General features: G+C 33.3%; 1 protein-coding gene across 4 annotated transcripts in view; it reads right to left on the minus strand.

Annotated features, from left to right (window-relative positions):
* Positions 1–8,728, minus strand: part of LOC149572858 (fumarate hydratase 1, mitochondrial-like) — a 94,821-nt gene extending 86,093 nt beyond the window's left edge. Inside the window, exons 1-3 of one of the 4 annotated variants that reach the window (XM_089813931.1) lie at positions 8,550–8,728; positions 8,281–8,357; positions 7,914–8,066 (exon numbers count right to left, since the gene is read on the minus strand). In XM_089813931.1, coding sequence (XP_089670057.1) covers positions 7,914–8,066; positions 8,281–8,336 — 209 coding nt within the window. In that variant the 5' untranslated portion in view covers positions 8,337–8,357; positions 8,550–8,728. Of the gene's footprint in view, positions 1–7,913; positions 8,067–8,280; positions 8,358–8,485 lie in introns of all 4 variants that reach the window. The other 3 variants (XM_089813932.1, XM_089813934.1, XM_089813935.1) reach the window with 3 other exon arrangements.
* Between the last annotated feature and the right edge of the window lie 12,235 nt (positions 8,729–20,963).

Here is a 20,963-nt window from a genome sequence, read left to right on the forward strand (position 1 = left end):
ATCTTTCACACGCCCACAACGTACCCACAACAGGGGGCCCACAAAAAGCATTTAAAAAAATTATATTTATTTTGCATTTTTTTTTTTGCAAAACCCTAGAACAGACCTTTATGAGGCCATTCAAATCTAAAGCCTATCATTTTGTTTCCTCTTTGCTATCAATTCATTTTCTCCCCATTTTGGCATTTCGAAGGGCGTGTAATTTTTCATAGCAGATTGTTTGTGGATTGCCAAATAGCTTCCACAAAGGAGATTTAAGCATCTAAGATAAGCATTTAACCCTACTCTTTAGTCTTTTAACAAATATTTTTAAGATATTGATTAATTTTTTCAAGTTTGTGATTATTTTTTCAGGTTTTTTTCTACTTTGTAGAAAAAACAAACAAGTTCAATTCTTCCTTATAATGTTATTGTATATTGTTTTGCACTTGTATGCTTGCATTTTTTTTTTCAAATTTAAAATTATCTAATTTCTTATAATAGCAAAAATATCAGATTGCAAGAATGGGTAATAGTCAAAGTTCAATGGGTGAGGAAACAAAAAAAAAGATCAATTGGTTGAGTCTAACATGGAGACTGCAGAGCATTTGGTCATGGATGATCTAGTTGATGTTGGTGGTGACTTGTATGTTGCAGAGCACTTGGTTGTGGATGATCCGATTGTTGTTGGAGGTGAGTTATGTATTGCAAAGCATCTTGTTGTGAGCAATGAGATTGCTAGTTTGGCATGTATTGATGGAGATCTACATGTTGGTGCTGATATGGAGTTTGTTGCTACTGATGTGGAGTTTGTTGCTACTAGTGTGGATTCACTAGTTGTTGATGTGGATGAGGATTTGTTGATGAAGTATTATGTTCAGTTTGTTCCTGGGAGTGAGCATGTTGATTGGATGGTTGAGATTCTAGTGTTTGACATATGGATGCAGATGTGGAAGATTTGCACGTTGGTTTTCTTGTCCCCGTTGAGGTGGAAACCTTTGGTGAAGATAAAGATGGTTGTAGATTTTTTCTTTTTGGCGTCAAAGTGTGGGACACACTTTTCTAGCTACCTGGGGAGTCTGATGCAAGAGCATCTTGCACGAGAAATTTTTTTATTTTTTATTTTTTAAATGTGGAGGAGAGAGAAAGTGACAAAAATTAGAGGAGAAATAATAAAAAATAAAAAAGGGGAAATAGGAGAAAAGAAAAAAAAAGGGGGGATTTCTATTTTCGAGGTGCATAGGTGGCATAAAATAGAAAAATAAAATAAAAAATGGTTGTCATTCCATTTATCAAAGTGTGTAGGTGGCATCCTAGAAGCTTGTGGAAAGTTCCTTAAATCATGCATTTAATATTTGTTGTGATTCATAAAGGAAATGTAATTTTCTAATTGGGCCACATGGTGGTGCTTAGTTGTATTTAGGTGGAATTCTAGAAAGTTGTGGATATTGTAGAAGGTTGTGGATATTGTGTTGGTGGAATTCTAGAAGGTTGTGGATAAGTCATGCATTGGGTGGTAAGTGCCTATTTAAGCAAGGCATATGAGCATTTCTAATCAAGCTCAAGAAGTAGAAGCTTTGGAAGGTGAAAGCTTCAAGGTGTGAAAGCTGTGGAAGGTGAGGCTTGGAAAGGTGAAAGCTTTGGAAGGAAAAGCTTCAAGGTGTGAAAGTTGGAAGGTGTGAAGGCTTCAAGGTGTAAAAGAGAAGGAGGAAGTGAAGAGTGAATTTTCCTGAGTCTGTGGACAGAGCGTCGAATGTGAGGCAGTTTACAGCAGGATTGTGATGGAGTTGTGAGTGTGTAGACAGAGCGCCGAATGTGAGGCAGTTTACACTTGGATCTTGGATAAAGTTGGAGAAGAGCTAGTGATTGCGGTTTAGAAACAAGGAGATTGCTTGGTGGCTTGCTAGCACAAGTTGAGATCTCGGAGGTTTCTACCAGAGTGTGGATCTGGACTAGCTTGGGCTTGGATTGGATCTTGAGAGATCTTGTAGAAATGTTATTGTAATTACTATTGGATTTTCAACTGTAATAAAATTTCTTGGGAAGCATTATGTCTCTCTTTGTCTCATATTGTTGCATTCTTGGTTATGAGTTGGTAAGGGTGGTGTGGCCCTTCATCAAGTGGTATCAGAGCGTACCTTCATCAACTGACCAACTTCCAAGAGGTAGAGGATATGTTTGGAAGTGTAGTTTCTGTAATGCACAACTTAATAGCTCATATTATTGAGTGAAACTTCATTTTATGGGCCCTTTCTGGGATAGGAATTGGAAGATGTGAAATTCAAAACAAGAAATTGACTGCCAAAGAAATAGTGGCATTCATTTCAAAACAAGAAGATGTGATAGAATGGTCACAAGAGGAAAGCAAAGAGCTCATCCTATTACGATAATAGATAATCGTCTATTATTAATTAATGGTAATCTATTGTATATATTTTGCTAGCTTTAGTTAGCTTTAGCTTTTTTAGCTTTCTTTCAACTAGAATAAAATGTTTCTATTCTTTAGGATAATTTCCTAAGGAAACATCGTTCCATTCTTTTGTATATAATGACCTCTCGATCTATATTAATAACAAGCAAGTATTTTACCAATTACTTCTACAATATGGTATCAGCGCCAATACTTTAAAAAAAATTGAAAATTTTATAATTTCTTTCAAAATTATCTACTGCAAAATTTTCGAAATTATTTCAAAGGCTTTTTTCTCAACAACCCGTCTAAGGTTTCCGTTTTTTAGTAATTTGTCTGTAAAAATCCCTTAATTATTTCTAGTTTTGCCTAGGGTTTGTTGAGGATCTCTGCTAAATCACATTTTTTTCTCCTGCCTTTCGACTGAAAAAAAATGTCCTTTCTAGTTCAGCGAGCTGAAAACCGCGACATCACACAGAACTGCAAAATCGCATTTACTATTTTTGCTTCCTAAAACCCCAAACTGGAATTGTTTTGGTGATTGGACGTCTTCATCGCAAGCATTCGCTAGTGTTTTCTACTAGTCGCATTTTTATTGATGGCTCTATATTTTTCCTGAAGAAATCGCCATTTTTTCTGGCCGCATTTCTCCTGATGGCTCTGCTCATTTTTTACTAAAGAAATCACCATTGCTTGCATTCACCCACTGATCTTCCACACCACCTCTATCTGTAGCCACGATCAGGATCACCAATCGACTATTTTCTTTCCAAAAATTGCCATTTTTCTGCATTTTTCTTCCTCCATGGGCGCCGGCTAGGGTTTTGCTCGAAACCCTAAATTTTGAGCTCGAAATTTTATTTTGATTTCAGATTCTTGGTCGGTTTTTTGGGAGCTCAACTAGGTTGTCGCCAGATTTTTTTGGGTGCCTTGATTTTTGTGCCTCGATTTTTGAACTAGTGGATCTAGAAACCGATGACGTATTCCTTCTCAATTTTTCCAGCTCTCTTTTGGGTCACTCTTCAAATTTGTTCGATCTTCCTTTTTTTGCCTCAAAGAACGTGCCTTCATGGATTTTCACTTTTTCTCATTGAAAAATGTGTCGTGGCATCTCTAACAAACATTATGCTCGAGCACAACTCACGATTCAAAGGTCGAAATTATGGCACTTTAAAGCAGCATATCATCACCATTTTTGAATATCAGACAATGATCAACTTGTTCTAGGTGTTACAAAGCATCCGACTACTCCTAATACTGATCAAGATACTTGGAATCTAAATAATCGAGAGGTGGTGATGCTTCTCAAATTATCTGTGGCTAATGACCAGCTCTCTCAATTCCATCCTACAAGATAGCTATTGAGATTTGGACACATCTCAAAGGTCTTCATAAGACTTCTGAGAAAAGCAGAGCTTTCGTTTTTAAGAACACTCTATTTTCTATTATCATGGATGAGCAAACCTCACTCCAAGCACACCTGAGTAGGATTCAGGAAATCCATGATCAGTTGCTTGCCATCGGTCGCAAGATGGAGGAAGAGGACATAGTGGTTATCACTCTTCCGAGTTTACCAAAGTCCTATGAGCATTTTATCGACTCTCAACATCACGTCTTCTAGTGTTGATCTAAAGTTCACTAATCTCTACACACTTCTGCTTCAGCGAGATCAATGGAAACAACAGTTTGGTAGCAGCTCCACCTCCACCTCCACAGAGCAAAATGATTGGTGAATATAGCAAAATGGTTGACAACATATAGAGCACCCACAGTTGTCAAGGTAGAAGTCAAATCAAGAGATGCAATCACACCTACAAAGATTACATGATTATTCCATTGCATAATCATGATCACGACCTAAATGATTGAGAGGCAAGAAGAGATAGAATTAAGCCAAGTGACAAACAAAAAAAGAACACTCAAAGGACAATTAGAAGATTTGAAATTATAAAAAGGTTTAGTTAAGGTGATCATATTGGACAAAGTGATACTAAAGAGTGAAGGTTAAGAAATGTAGGATCAGCATCATTTGGATCATTGGATCAGCATAAGGCAACATTAAAGCGGTGCATTGGGAAAGGTAATACATTTTGACTATTCCAAGTAATAGACAAGGAAATCTAGTTGAAGATCGATGCGGTCAGGACAAAATTATATTAAGATATCAAGATATATGAGAAGCTCAAGGAGATCGAGTGAAAAGCTTAAGGTTTGAATGAATGGTTAGGATTAAGAGGCAACAGTTGAGCCTAACAAAACAGTTATTAAAGAAAGGTTTTGTAATGAAACAGGTTGTTGTTGAAAAGAGATCAAACAATGCTAAGAGTGTGATCAAGACATTGAGCAGAGAACAATTGAAGAAGCAGAGATCTAATTGGCTCTGACAAGCAAGGAGTGCCATACCAAATCGGTGAATTAGTTGTTCTCTAACAGTTACAACAGTTAAATCCCTAAATCGGGTGAACCCTAACAGGTTCGAGTTGTAAATCCCCTAACAGGGTAAGCTCTTAAAAGAGTATTGTAATCCTCTGAAAAGGTAGATCATAGCAGATCTGTTTGTACTTCTAACAAGCTACAAATCACTCCTAACAGGGTGAACCCTCAGAAAGGGTAATTATATGTTCCCAACCAGGCAACTCATTTACTGCAGTAGTGAGCTTGTGGGTATCATCCCCGTCGCGGTTTTCACCCTCTAACAAGAATTTCCACAATACCAAAATCACAATGTCATGTGTGATGAATGTGTGGTGGTTTGGTATTGTTATGCTTTATTTATTGATGCCAGTCATATACTTCATAGTTTGGAAGTTAATATTTCAGTTTATCAGATCAGTGATTAAAGTTTTGAGTTACCTATTTGTACTGATTCAGCCTTCTCCCCCCCACTCCGTACCTAATAATCCCAACATTGACTGCTACTCCACTCAATCACTGGTTGCAAGTCAACATTTCAAAACAAATATAAAGTTGAAAGCTCACTTGAAGAACATGAACCAATGCTTGTTGCAAAGGATATGCAAAAACAAGAGATAGAATATGAGAAGGCAATTCCACCTACAATGAAATGAGACATTGTTCAAGCTTTGTTGACTTTGCAGCAGATAATCAATGGAAAGTTCATGGCATAGACATGAAAACTACCTTTTACAAACAGTGATCTCAAAGAAGCAATTACATGACTCAACTATAATGTTTGTAGTTGAAGTTCAAGAACACAAAATGTGTAAGTTGGTGAAATTGTTGCATGTTAAAATCAAGCCCCGTGGGTCTTGTATAAAAGGAACAACAAGCAACAATTGAGCCAAACTTGAAGCATTGAGAATTTGAAGATGCAACTCTTTTGTCAAGAGAACCAAAAAATTGTATATGTTGATGATCCATTCGTAATAGAAAATAATGAAACATTTATTACAAAAATCAAAGCAAGACTAATAAAAAGTTGTGAAATGGAAGATCTGTGTCATTTTCATTACTATTTGAATATTGATGCAATTTCAAAATCCTGATACACTTTCATCAGCCAACAAAAGGTTACTACTGAAAGTTTGAGCCAAATTGGAATGGCAAACTAAAAACCAATCAACAGACACATGGAAAAAAAATCTAAAATTGACTTGAAATGACATTGAAAAGTTGGAAGTTGTGCCTAGGAAGAGGCGACTCATTTGATGCCTGATCTATGCAACACACATTAGATCAGACATTTCGTTTGTTTTTGGTGTCCTTCCTAGATTTATGCAAAAGCTGAGAGAGAGTCATTTGTTTGCAGCAAAGGCGATTTTTAGATATTTATAGAAAACTCATTTTGGGCTTCACTACCCTAATGTAGCAGATTTCAAACTAATTAAAAATTGATTCAAACTATGTAGAAGATTTTACAGATTGAAAATCTACTTCAGGTTTCTTGATGAATTGAGGATCAACAGTCATCAATTAAACATCAAAAAAAAAATCAATGCCAACCAAAATATGGCAGCTTCAAAAGCAATCAAAGAAATATTGTCGCTCAGAAGGGTTCTTGAGAATTCGCAATAAAAAACATGTTTTGCCAATACCACTGATGGTCAAAAACACTTCTATCATCAAAATGACAAATAATCCAAGTTTTCAAGACCAAACTAAGCACATCAACACCCACAATTTGGCTCAGCAAGATGTAAAAAATATAAAGTTAAACTGATCAACTGTCCAACTTCAGATCAATCAATATATATACTAACAAAAGCATGCTTGATCTCACTATAACCCCTACAAATTAACAGGTGTATGTAATATTATGTAAATATTATATTAATGATCCTTTGGTTATTGTAAGATTTGAGCAGTTATTTTGAAATTGAAATGAACAGTCAATGAAGAACTGAAAGGTCACTTCACTGATTTATTTGTATACCATCTCATTCAACTTTCCTTGTTCATTTTCAGTCCGTTCCTTGCCTGACAAATTTGTCACCTGCTCATCTAAGTTTATCATAGAGAAAATAAATCACTACAGAGTTGAGTGCCTTGCCTCAAACTATAGGCAGTGTGAGAAACGACTGCAGAGAAGTGGACTTAAAACCTCATTTAATCTTCTCAAACCGTGGGTAGTTGCCATTGGTATTGAGCTTACTTTCCTTATGTATCCTCCATAACGACGAAAAATTTTATCTTTGCCTCTACATGAATCCAGAATAAAATATCAAGGAAACATGCCTTGCTCCAGATTGTCAACGGATCCATCCACAACTCATCATTCAACCAATTCTTCATAGATAAATCTTCCACTGTGGAAGAAAGCAATCCAGAGAGAGGAAACATATCACCCAATTTGATCTTCTCAAACTAAAAGAACTTTATTCTTGTGGCGGCCATTTTCCTTCTCATTGGACAGTTGTCAATATTTACTCCCAGAATAACTTACGTACCTAAGCATTGTCCATAAGGACAAAACCTTCATCTATGTCTTTGTGCATAAGTCCAGAGGAAACTATCAAGGGTATATATTCTAGTCCTAAATAGCTCCGAAGTGAACACCTCTTCAAAATATTGTGCTTTCTTCTAAGATACAAATTGATTCAATAGATAGCTTCAACCTGAACAATTGCATCAAAAGTTACAAATCCAAGTCTGTGGTGTTCTACAAAACTCAAGGACATACTCAGACTCCCAACAGAACAAAATTCAATCAAATGAGAAACAATTACTTAATTTTCTTTCAAATTCAAAAAATTAAATATCCAGAGGATGTATAAATAAGCAATTACAGACCATAGACATGGGACTCACTGTGTCGTGAGCTTAGTAGGACTGTGCCAGAAAACACCGCTAAAAGCAATGTCTCATATGCTACTGATTTTTTAAATTGCTGAGTTTGGGTCAAAAGTTCTCCCAAATCAGAGACCAAGTTCAAATTTAGCCTTTCGTGTCTCATACAGCGACAGAGACCATTCAATGTTTCATTCAAAGATTTCTCACTGTAGCGAATAGGGATGTAAAAGAAACATATTTTGATATTTAAACATAACGAAAAAAAATTACATGCCTGTCTGCAGGTACATTAATGGGACCAAAGGTGTCCCGTTCCTCCCTAAAAGCTGTTATTGATCTGCTGCTTATAAATAATATGTTGCGCATCAACAAAGAAGCAGATAGATGGCGTCGGGATGCTGAAAGCAATGCCATTATATCAGACCGCCTACATCAGTGATAACATAGGGGATCATTTCATATCCATTTGATAAGTAGAAGATTAAAAATATTAGCAGTTGAATGATGTTGAAAAAATAAGAAAAGCAAATCTCCAGAGTGATCGGAAATAATCTTTTAAACTGCATTATGTATTTGCCCAATTTCATTAAACATTCATTTTTGCCACCCTGTAGAAAAAAATCCATTAAAACAAACTTAACTGTAATAATATAACAGATAACTTTAGCAAAAGCAGCTGGCAATACTTGTAAACCATGGGGAGAAGACCATTTCAAGGCTGCGAAGAAGTTAACTAGACCATTTATTATCCCATTTAAGAATGTAAATTCCTATCACTTCTGCGATAAGAGATCAAAGCAACAATCTTTGGCAGGCGCTAAAATAATCAAGACGAGAAGTTTTTACTTCTTTAAAATCCTAAGTTGCCAAATCAGCGTAAAAACTTATTGTTTCCAGATTTGCGTCGTACCGGAATCAGGTGCAGAGTGGAATCTACCGTCGGTTCGCTTAGAGTTCGATTTACAGATTCAAAATGTGCTTTTTGCACTTTGACATGAAAGTTGAAAACCCTAACCGACTGCCTAATGCAACAATCCAGTACCAAACCTCTGCACCTGCGAGTTTTCAAAGGTATATTATGTGACCAATCGCTGGGTAAAGGAATATCCGGCTGTTTTATTCTTCACTGGAAAATTCCGTTAAATCTTGGGGAAATGTGTCAGCTATATTGTTATTATTATTATCATAAATATAAATGTCAACCTACTTTATACAAAATATAATATAATAATAATATGATAATAATAATAATAATTTTTTTTGGTGTATTAAATTTAAGCACATTAGTCTAATATATTTCAATATAATAATATGATAATAATAATAATAATACTTTTTCGATGTATTAAATTTCAGTACATTAGTCTAATATATTTCAAATTAAATTTTTTAATATGTTTGTCTATTGTATTGCAAGTTTTAAAAATATTTATAATAATAATGTTATTTGGCTTTCTAATTTAATATTGAGGAAATACATATATGTGTATATCTATGTATGAACCTTTTTTTATTGATGAATTGAATTTCAATTTAATATCTACATTTTTATATAAGTTGGTAATTTAGTTAAGAACAATTTCAATAAGAAAATAATTTATCATATTAATTAAATTAAATTCTAACTTTATATTATATTTATAGATCTTATAAGGACAAATATTTATGTAACTAAGAGAGCATTTGAATAATTTGTTACTTTTCAACTATACTCATGAATGAGCAAATTGAAACAATTCATAGAAAAGTAGCACACCCAATGTAATTCTCCTTTCTCATATACTACGAACAAAATCATGGGAAATTTAAGGGTTGAAAGGCTACATACTATCCAAAAATATCAAAACAAAGTTGGTGTTTCCTAGTAAACATTTTCTTGGAAACTCTTTTTATTAGTTCCCACCCTAAGAACTATAGGCATTGAACCTAATTTAAACAATGATTACTAAATTTTTTCTTAACCAATCATATTAAATTTATATATATTTTCCTACAATTGATTTAAGTTTTTATATGTAACATGCAAGTTTTTTAACAAAATCAAATTTAAATTTAAATTTTGTAAATTCTAATTGGTTTTTACAATTCACCTGATAAGAGCTCTTTTTTCAAAAAAATTGTTACTAATCTTAAAATTTTGTTATTATATCTACCTATTATTATTATTATTAATTCTTTTTGTTATTATTATTTTTATTAAAATATTATAGGTTTCATTTTAATTTATATTTCATGAATATATTATTAAATTAAAAAAACAACATTTTCAAATAAATAAAATAAACAAATTAACCATTGGATTACTACATAATGAATATAATAATATATGTGAAATATATGTGAATAAAATGCAATCTTAATAATAATAATTTCACGATTTTGTATTTATTTTATAATTAAATAATATATTAAAAATAATTTTAAAACATAATAATAATAAATAAATAGATAATAATAACATGTTAAACATTAACAAGATGAAAGCAAGGTGAATGAATAATTTATTAAAATAAATAAAACAAAGAAAAGTGTCAATTTAACATAGTGTTAAAGCAATATGAAGATTTAAGTGTGTAACCTAGCTAGGGCAAAATCTGAAAACTTAAAGGACTATGTATCCACAACTCCTTCATTATCGCCATGTTGAGTCATGGTAGAAAAATATTGGGCTTTCAACCATTTCGCTTTCAACTATTCTGTTATTTCAGCCAGTCTGGTATTTCCACTCTGCACGAAATTATTTTCGTTATCTTTATCTACATTTTCTATGCTTTATAACTTATTCACTTTGATCAAAACGTGTATTCATGAATGCTACTTTTGAAGCTTAAGGTTTATCTTTGTGCCATGTTTTTGTCTTTCCTGTAATTTTTGACTTGTTTGATTTTTTTGGCTGAAGAGTTGCCTTTTTTTTTTTTTGGTTGTAGGTTATACGGTACAGAAATACCATCATCGACCATCTCGAGGGTCACAAAGTTGCATTATCAATAACACAGGTTCTAAGCTTAACTCTATTACTAGAAATAGGTTTTGCCTGTGACTGAATTAGAAGTAGTGTGGTGGATGTCCAATTTTTAGAAATGGGTTTAAGAAATGGTTTGGGAATAAAATGGAAAGGATTCCTTCCAACAACAGGAGAGCTCTTTCAATTTCCATTAATCCAAAATAGTGATTGTGGAAGAATTCAAAACTCCTTCGTAGATCACTCAAATATTTTTTAAAAACCTAAGAATGCAGTCTTCTTTGCCTTGTCACCAAAGACAACTATCTTTCCTTGTATGAAGCAATACAAACCACACTTGCCCGGGCAAACCTATAAACCTTGCCAAGAAAAACAAATTTATTAGTAGACATGCTTAAAGATGTCATCCATCTTTTAAGCATTGTGCTACAAATAAGAGCATACATAAATAAAAGTAACAACAATTTTATAGAAAAATCCAAATTGGTTCAACTGGAAAAGATTGAGTTTTCAACTACTCAAGCTACTATCTGAAAGCTGTTATGAAATGATTAATACATATATAGATACTATTTCCCTCAACAACATTACAAGAAAGGAATAGAACTTCACAATTTATACTCACCCTCTCATAATCACAGTAAGGAAAGTTTTGCAAGAAAACCAAAAAAATAACTTCCATCCTCCCAATATGATCGTCCTCATTTCATGTGCCTTCGAGGGCCATTATTATGGCAATAGAGAGTAAAATGTCAGGTAGAGTAAGTCATAGGTGTGTGTATCTTTGTGTGATGTCTTCTATACTTTGGCACTTGAATGTATGTGCATGAGTATGTAGAAGAAAAGCATTTAGAACTTTTAAAGAATAATTATTGACGAAATTGACAATCAATTACAACTGACAACGTGCATTAGTACGATTGCTAGCAAGTCACTTCACAAACTAAAGCAACAAATGTGCAAACAAATGATTAGTAATGCAAAGTACATGCAACAAAAAAGAAAGAAATTGGCAATTGAAATGTATATGGAAAAAATTAAGGACATGCCTAAACATGTATGCACAATATGTCAACAACTTAATTTCAAAGTGAACACAACAAACTTTACTCAAAAAATCAAAAAAAAAAAATATACAAATTTTTACTATCCAAAAAAATAGAATCCTTTGAAAATAAGATTTGCAATTTTTGCAAAAGGCAATTGCAAAAAAACAAAAAGCCACTATATGAATATCCAGAAAAAATTAGAACAAACAAGATATTAAAATACACACGTACCCTGACAGAACTTGAGGAAAGGTTGGTTTCCTTCGAATTGCATTTGCACAAATTTGGCAGCTAGGATACAAAAGGTCTCAAATTGGAATGCATGGAACTATTATCAATGTACCAATAGACATGAATATTATACAAACAGTGTTGCAATGGTCAACGAATGAAACATCCACAGTTGCTATCACCCTTAAGAGACGACTGCAATGTACAAATGCATACTAAAAAGGAAGGGTGCGACTAAAAGTAATAATGAATTCTCTTAAGGAGTTATGCAAAAGAAAACTATACAAAATTCAAAATATTCAGATACACAAAGAATGGAATAATCAATTGAGCCATGTGTAAGAAGAGAAACTAACTTCAACCTCTTGTACTAATTGTGACAATGATAGTGATAGTGCCATAGAGCCCGAAACAAATACTTTGATACATGGATTTGTTGAAGCAAGAACTATACATGCCATCCAAGACAAAATAATTGAAATTGCACCAGCTGAAGGAAAACAACCTCTTGGTATTTTTCAAGATAAATATGTAGAAGTGATGAACTTTCCAACATTATTTTATGGACAACCAAGGGATGAACAAGTAACAAAACAATTTTCATATCAAAAATTTGCACAATGGGAGTTAAAAAATTCAAATAGAATATTTTCTTATCATACAACAAATGTGTTCTTCAAAACCATCAAAACACTTATTCAACAAGTCTTGTCTACGATTTGGGTGTGAATACGTAAAGCAAAATTGAAAGGTAGACAACTATTGGCTAAAGATGTGAAGCACAAACCAAACCTTGAAAAAATTTTGCAATCAGATATTGGATACACTGATTTCAAGAAAATAAGAAATTCACCAGACTATTTGCGATATCTGAAGAAAAATGTTTTTGCAATGATACGTCAACTAGGTCCCCAACATTTTTTGCAACATTCAATAGTGCAGAAAAAAACTGGGAGCCATTGATAGAAATGCTAAAACATTTGTACAACTTACACCAAACCAAATCCAAAGAAAACAAAAAAGAAGAAACTAAACATGTTGATATCTCATCTTTGATAAGGAAAGACCCTGTCACTTGCACTCATTACTATAAACATAGGATTAATGCCATGAAGAAATTAATTTGCACAGATGACTCATTCTTTAGCAAAGTCACTGATTATTTCTCTATTATAGAGTTTCAAAATCGAGGAAACAAGCACAACCACTTCATGATATGGGTTAGAGATGCACCAGTGTATGGGAAGGATACTAACACTACCATTGAACATTTTGTTGACAAATATGTGACTTGCAACATCAAAATTTTGGATAATGAAACAGCTAAGTTTCATAAACATCACCATACGAAACAATGTAGAGAGATGCAAAAGGGTAGATGTCACTATGGTTTCCCACAACCTCCAATGAACAAAACCACTATTCTTAAACCATATGACACTATAGATAGAAAAACCATACCTATCACTGAAAAAATCAAATCCCACTTAAAATGTCAGGAGTACGAAAATTTTGTGACATTTGAAAATTTCTTAAACAATATAGGAACAACAGAGCATGAATACATTTTGGCAATTAGATCTACATTATCTAGGCCAACGATATTCTTAACAAGAAAACCAGCTCACATTTGGAATAATACATTTTCAAAACACATGCCACTTTTATGGAAAGCAAACACAGATCCACAATACTACTTAATGCATATGTAGTAGCAATGTACATTTGTTCTTACATGACCAAAAACAAACAACTCAATAACAAATGCCTTCCACAAAATACGCATTGATCATAAAGCACATAACATTGATACAATAAATATGATAACAAAACTTGGTAATGCCTTGCTTAATCTGCAACAGATGTCTACTCAACAAGTTGTCCACATTGTGCTTTCACTTTCTCTTAGCTCTAATTCAAGAAAGTGTACATTCATAGATACTTCTGCTATAGATGAATGCACATTTATATTAAAGAGTTCAAAGTAGTTAAACGATGAATAGACGAAACGTCAAATGTATCTTGCAAGAGTTTAATTGATCATTATATTGCACGACTTGCAACCTTCATCCATATTTGTCTTGCAGATTTTGTTTCAAAGTACAAAGTAGAAAAAGGTAGGGTGTTGCACAGAAAAAGACCACAAATAATTAGACGTATAAGGTACAACAAATGTATTGATGTTGAACATCACTATAGAGAGCAATTGTTGCTATATGTTCCTTTCACAAATGATGAAAGCAATTTAAAAAATGGATTTCGAACATGGCAAGAAGCTTTCTACCACAACAAGAATTTAATTCAGCTTAACATAGCAAAATACACCTACAATGTAAATGAACTATGGGGTGATATGGACAATGCAATTAAAGATGGAAATACTAAAACTGACACTATAGACAATGAACATATTATGCTTGGTTTATAGAAAATAAACAATGAGAAATATAATTTGGAACATGATTTGACTACAATGCAACACAACATCTACAACAACTACAAAACTAGACCATTTGAAATAGGAAAACACCCACTTATTAGACAATGTTGCATACTACAATATTGGAAGAATGTTAAACATTGAACAAGCAACAATTGTAAAAGACATATTAATGATTAAGAAACAAAACAAACTTGAACCACTTCATCTATTCTTAACAGGAGGTGCTGGAACCGGCAAGACATTCACAACAAAAGCAATATACCAAGGTGTACTTTGTATTTACAATAGTACAATCCACAGTGATCCAAACAAAAGAAAGGGCCTACTACTTGTGTATACCAAAAAAGTAGCATACAATATAGAAGGAACAACTCTACACTCTGCACTACTTATACCATTCAACAAATCCATTTCCACCCCACTTAGCGTAGAAAGATTGGATGTGTTGACAAAACAGTATTAGCAATTGCAAATAGTACTTATAGATGAGATATCTTTGGTTGGAGCATGACTATTACACTGTGTGGACAAGAGATTGCATGAAATTATGCAAAAACTAGCAAAATATTTTGGTGGTGTAGACATTATTTTCTATGGTGACTTTTACCAAGCTAAACCAATACATGATTGTCTAGCATTTCAAACTCCAAAAATAGATACTAAATTGGTACCATACAATTTTTGGAAAGAACATGTCAAATGCTATAGTTTGCAACAACAATGAGACAAAATAATGAAATCTTTATTTCTATTCTTAATAGAATACGTACAGGATCACAAAAAAACAAAGACATAGCATACACAATGAATGGTGGTATGGACATTCTATGGATCCATTTCAATGACCAAAAGATTGGCAAACTACAAGCCTCAAAATTTGGAAATTTGAACCAAAGTCACATTGACAATGGATGGGTACCAATACTTCGAGTTGTAAGACCAACTAAAACCATCTATGTTAAAAGAAATATGACTGTAAGAAAACAATTTCCAATACAGTTGGCATGTGCTCAAACTATACATAGATCACAAGGCCTTACAATGCATGTGTTGCATTTGACCCTTTATGGGTCTTCCAACATGGACTAACATACATAACTCTCTCTCGCATAGAAAATATTGAATCACCATTCTTGTTGAGTCCACTAACAGGAAAGAATTTTAGAGTGAAAGAAGCAATTAGCGAAGAGAAGAGGTGACTTGAAACAACTGCTATTTGGGTTTTACAAAATGGTACTTGTTAAAAAGCAAACAAATCATTTATTACCATATCTAGCTTGAATACTCGTCATTTCCAATCTCACAAACAAGACATCTTACATGACAAAGACTTGATGTCCTCAGATGTCATTTATCTACAAGAAACACACTGGAAAACATCAAATACACACAATGCATTGTCAGATTACAATTGTTTCACAGTAAATCGCGTCCACGACATTATGACCTGCACTAAAAGATAGATTCATATATCACATCAAACTGACTTGGTGCTTGAAAATGTTGAAGCAACTTTTCTTCCACTCATTTTCAACAATAAAACAATTTACATTTGTAATTTCTATGCAAGACCTGTGGCAACAATTATCAAATATCATACAAATAATTGATGGCATTATGTGATTTCCAATCCCTGAAACACTTGTCTACATAGTAGGTGACTTTAATGTTGGCATGTTACAATCCTCGAAGAAAACAAAAATGCTTAGTGACACAATGCAAAATCATAAATTGCACTTACTACTTGAAAAACCCAACCCTTTGTCAAGGCCAATTATTGATCATATTTGGACTAATAGTAATAAGCATACAAGCATAATTCATAGATCAGAATCATATTGGACTGACCATGACATTATTTTGTAGTAATGGTATCACTCTTTAAAAAGGTGATTATCAATAATGCATTGATTTCAAAATTTCTAGTAATGTGATATTGTTTTACTATGCATCCATCTTAATCTTTAGCTATGTATTCTTGCTCCACAAATTTGTTTCTTTATAGGTATATATAAATCATGGAATTCAGTCAAAACACATTATCTGATTCAGTCCCTTCAATGGCATTGTCTAAAAGCCACAAAAGGTAACAGATTCACACAGCCTAACAAAACTTCTCTTCTCACAATTGTTGGACTTTACAATTGTTAAACATTTACCACTAGGATATACCTAATATTTTCTTCTGCAACATGTTATAGAAATTTACAAAGCATTCAATCAAAAGAGATGCCATCTAATAAGTTGGACACAAAACTTGAGCAAAAGAAACACAAGTATGTTTATAATACTATTATCTATCTTCATGCATTGAATCTTATAATTTGTTAACCATCATGCATGATTTCTAGAAAACTTAAATAACAAAATGTCTCTAATACTTCTAAGGTACATCTTAAAACATATTGCATGCTACTATTTTATAGATCCCTCGAAGAAGCTAACATCACTTCAACACTTCTTCTCACTCCAAACCTTCCACTTGAAGAAGACCGCAACAAAAAATGGTATGGAATGTCAATATTAATACATAAAATGATAGAAAATTCAGATTTCAAACATTTAACTAACTCATTATTTCTTTGTGACTCCCTCTACAGGCAATTAGCTACTGCTTAATCAAAAGACACATTATCCCACAAGAAAAATACACAAGTTAGCCATACCAATCAAAGCTATTTGTTCAAAATAATAATAATAATAATAATAATTATATATATATATATATATATATATATATATATATATATATATATATATATATATATATATATATATATATATATATATATATACCAACATAGTTCAACTACTCCAGATTCTAATTAAATCACATTTACCATTTATGATTTATTAAATAATATATATAAAGTATTTTTTTCATTTTTAATTGCTAGGTCAACATCACCACCTCCACCCCCAAGTTCTATTTTTGATATTTGTGCACAATGTATGGGGTCTCTATTTCAAGGAGATGTGCTTGTTGTATATGGCCCTGCCTCTACAAAATACAACACTACACCAAAAAAATTTGAAATTGTTCATATTGACCTCATTGATAGTAATGGGCAAATGACCATAACAGTTAACACAAGCAACAATTTAATAACAACTTATTTGTCACGCATGTCAGTTGGCTCCAGCATTCCCATAACCAATTTCAGCACAAGAAATAAAACTCCATATGAAAGAGGGGATGCAAATTGTTGTCTTGTCCTCACTCCATGAACAATCATTGAAACAATACTAGTCATTTGCAAAAAACAAAGATTAATCCCAAATAGGAAGATCTCTGAAATTGTTGAAGTAGATTGCAACTATTCAGTTGGCTCTTTGGGAGTAATTGGTACAAGTTATCACATAAATAAAAACAATTTTGAAATGCACATAAATGATGGAGACCATCAACAAGACATGGCAACTGTACATTTCTTACCATTGACTTCTTTTCCTTTTTTACTTCAAATAGTGTGACAATATAGCATTGTATTTGACAATACCATTTTTGCAGGTCATTATTCTCAACACCAATATAGAATTCTATGAAAAACTACAAAATTATTTCTCCACCATAGACATGCCATTCATATTGTTAAAAAATGTTGTCTAAAATGGACCGAAAGGCACAGCTTCCATTGGACCTTCTACCTCTACTTTCATTGATGAGTTCAATGATGAATATACTATAGCACACTTGAAAACTCTTGCAAGATGCAAAATGGAGGCAAAAAAAAAATTACCTTGACAATTTTTTTTTTCCTATTTATTGCAAACTTCAAATTAATTTTTATAACTACATTGCAAGAAAATAATCCAAGTTCTCATATGCAGGTTCATGGCACGCTTAAGGAAAAAAATGCCCATTTCGCTCCATTTGAAGCATTTTGTAAAATGTGCCACCACACAATGCCTCTAGACAACAATGTTGTCAACTGTGTCCACTGCAAAATGCCCTCCCAGATTTCACATCGTCTAAATCTACAATGCACACTGCAAAAGCATGATGGGAACATTGATTGTTCGTTACATGGAGATCTATTGAAGGAAGCCTTTCAAGACCTTACACAAATCACATATGAACATTGCAAGGAAAATTTCTCCAAAACAGTCTTCTTGTTAAGGACATTCAAGCTACATGGAAAGTTTGCATTGTCAGTAAACAATTCAATCATTAACATTGTCAAACAGTGAGTTGTTCACACTTCTCTAAAGTTAAATAACACGATTGAACATATTTAGATAGTATGTTTATTTACCAACAGTTTCAAACTATTTATAGGCCTCTTTGAGGACAAACACTTTGCTTCCTCCATTTCACTCAAACTTTCCTTCTACACATATGAACAATATAATTTTGGCCTGCTAATAACTTTATGTTTTAAGAATGTCAATGTCTATTGGATCTGCTTTTTTCTTCAATCTATTTTCTAGTTTGTTTTTCTATTACCTTATCAAAATTATAATATGAATCTGCCGTTCCCTGTTGTTGTAGTAGTACAAGCATATTTATGTTGCTATATTTGGTAGACATTTTAAACTTTAGTTATAATTATTTACTTAAAATAAAACCTTAATATTCATTATTTCATTCAACACATTAGAATAATATAGTCATTGTCTAGGCCTTGAATTTCCTTCCATAGCTAGCCATCATCTGTAGAGTACCCAATTAATTATTTTCTTGGATGCTACTTGTTAGGATTAAACCACGGACAGAAATAACAATTATATGCAAATATAACCAATAATAGAAAAGAATAGATCACACAGAAAAGAACACAAAGCACCAAGATTTAACGTGGTTCACCCAATCCCTAAGCTATGTCCACCAAACAACAAGTCCAATATTTTTATGATCCAATGATTACAACATGATTACAATCTGTAATCCCTTATAGCTCAATACCGTCGCAAGAACCAATTTTGCATCACACCTTATGAAACAATCCCTAACCCTAAGCCCTTTTATACAAGTATTTTAACCGCTTTAGGATTATAATTAATAATTACATGTCGGCCCAAAATCTTGATAAAATAGGGCCCAAATTTTATTTTTTCAAAGAATTATGAAGTATATATAGTACTTTCCTTATCAGTCACCACAATCTAACAATCTCCCACTTGGGGACTAATCAGGCTCCACACTAAACAACAATCTCCCACTTAGAGACTGATCCTATAGCAATACCGCTACTACATGGGGCTCCCACTAGATCAAACCACCCTAGAATCTATTGTTCTTTTACTCATATTCAGTCTAGAAGACCAACCAAAGTTGAAGAGGAGTTCAACTTCCCCCTTTTTACTACCTTTGTCAACATATTTGTTGGATTGTCATTAGTATGTATCTTCTCCAGCTTTAACTGTCCATCCTCCAAAATTGACCGAATGAAATGGTACTACAACTATATGTGTTTGGTCTTTGAATGCAGAGTTGAATTCTTTGCAAGATGAATGGCACTCTGACTATCTATGAACAAATAAGTATCCTTATGAGGATGTCCCAATTCTTGCAAGAAGAAATAAAGCCATATCATCTCCTTGGTTGCTTTTGTAGTAGCTATATACTCTGCCTTTGTAGTGGATAAAGAATTAACCTTTTGTAACCTAGAAACCCAACTCACGGCTGCCCCACCAACAGTAAAGACATAACCTGTAGTACTCTGCCTGGTATCAATATCCCCTACCAAATCTAAGTCAACATAGCCCTATAAATTAGTAGTAGAGCCCCCAAAGTGTAAACACTTATGGGATGTTCCTCTCAAATATCTAAGAATCCATTTGACTGCATTCCAATGCTCAATTCCTGGATGACTCATATACCTGCTAACGACTCCCATTGCATGTGCAATATCTGCCCTAGTACATACCATAGCATACATCAAACTTCCTACAACTAAACATCTAATCCTCCTCTTCCTGTGTCTTGGGACACATCTCCTTAGTCAACTTCAAATGACTAGGTAAAGGTGTGCTGACAACTTTAGGATTCTCCATAGAGAAACGTTGCAACACCTTCTTAACATAATTAGCTTGAGATAGTGTCAATGTTTTGTTTTTCCTGTCTCTGCAAATCTTTATACCAAGAATTTGTTTTGCTACCCCCAAATCCTTCATAGCAAATGTGTGTGCTAATTGGCTTTTTAGCCCCTTGCTGTGATCCATGTTAGACCCAACTACAAGCATATCATCAACATATAAACATAAAATAATATAGCTATCATCATCCAACCTCTTAAAGTAGACACAATTATCTGAATGACACCTACTGTAACCATGCTCATGCATAAAATTGTCAAATTTCAAATACCATTATCAAGGTGCTTGCTTCAAGCCATATAAACTTTTCTTCAATTTGCACACTAAGTTCTCCTTACCTTTGACCACAAATCCCTGTGGCTGAGCCATATATATCTCTTCATCCAAATCACCATGAAGGAAGATTGTTTTAACATCTAGCTGCTCTAAATGCAAATCTTCAATAGCCACTAGACTTAAAACAGTATGGATAGAATTCATTTTAACAACAGGAGAAAATATCTCATCAAAATCAATTCCCTTTTTCTATGCAAATCCTTTTACAACTAACTTGGCTTTAAATCTTTTCTTACCTCCATCCTCTTCTTTTAACCTGTAAAC

Source organism: Cupressus sempervirens, chromosome 2 (assembly GCF_028749045.1).
Source record: "Cupressus sempervirens isolate cs-2001-9-10 chromosome 2, ASM2874904v1, whole genome shotgun sequence".
In the NCBI taxonomy this organism is placed as follows: Eukaryota; Viridiplantae; Streptophyta; class Pinopsida; order Cupressales; family Cupressaceae; genus Cupressus; species Cupressus sempervirens.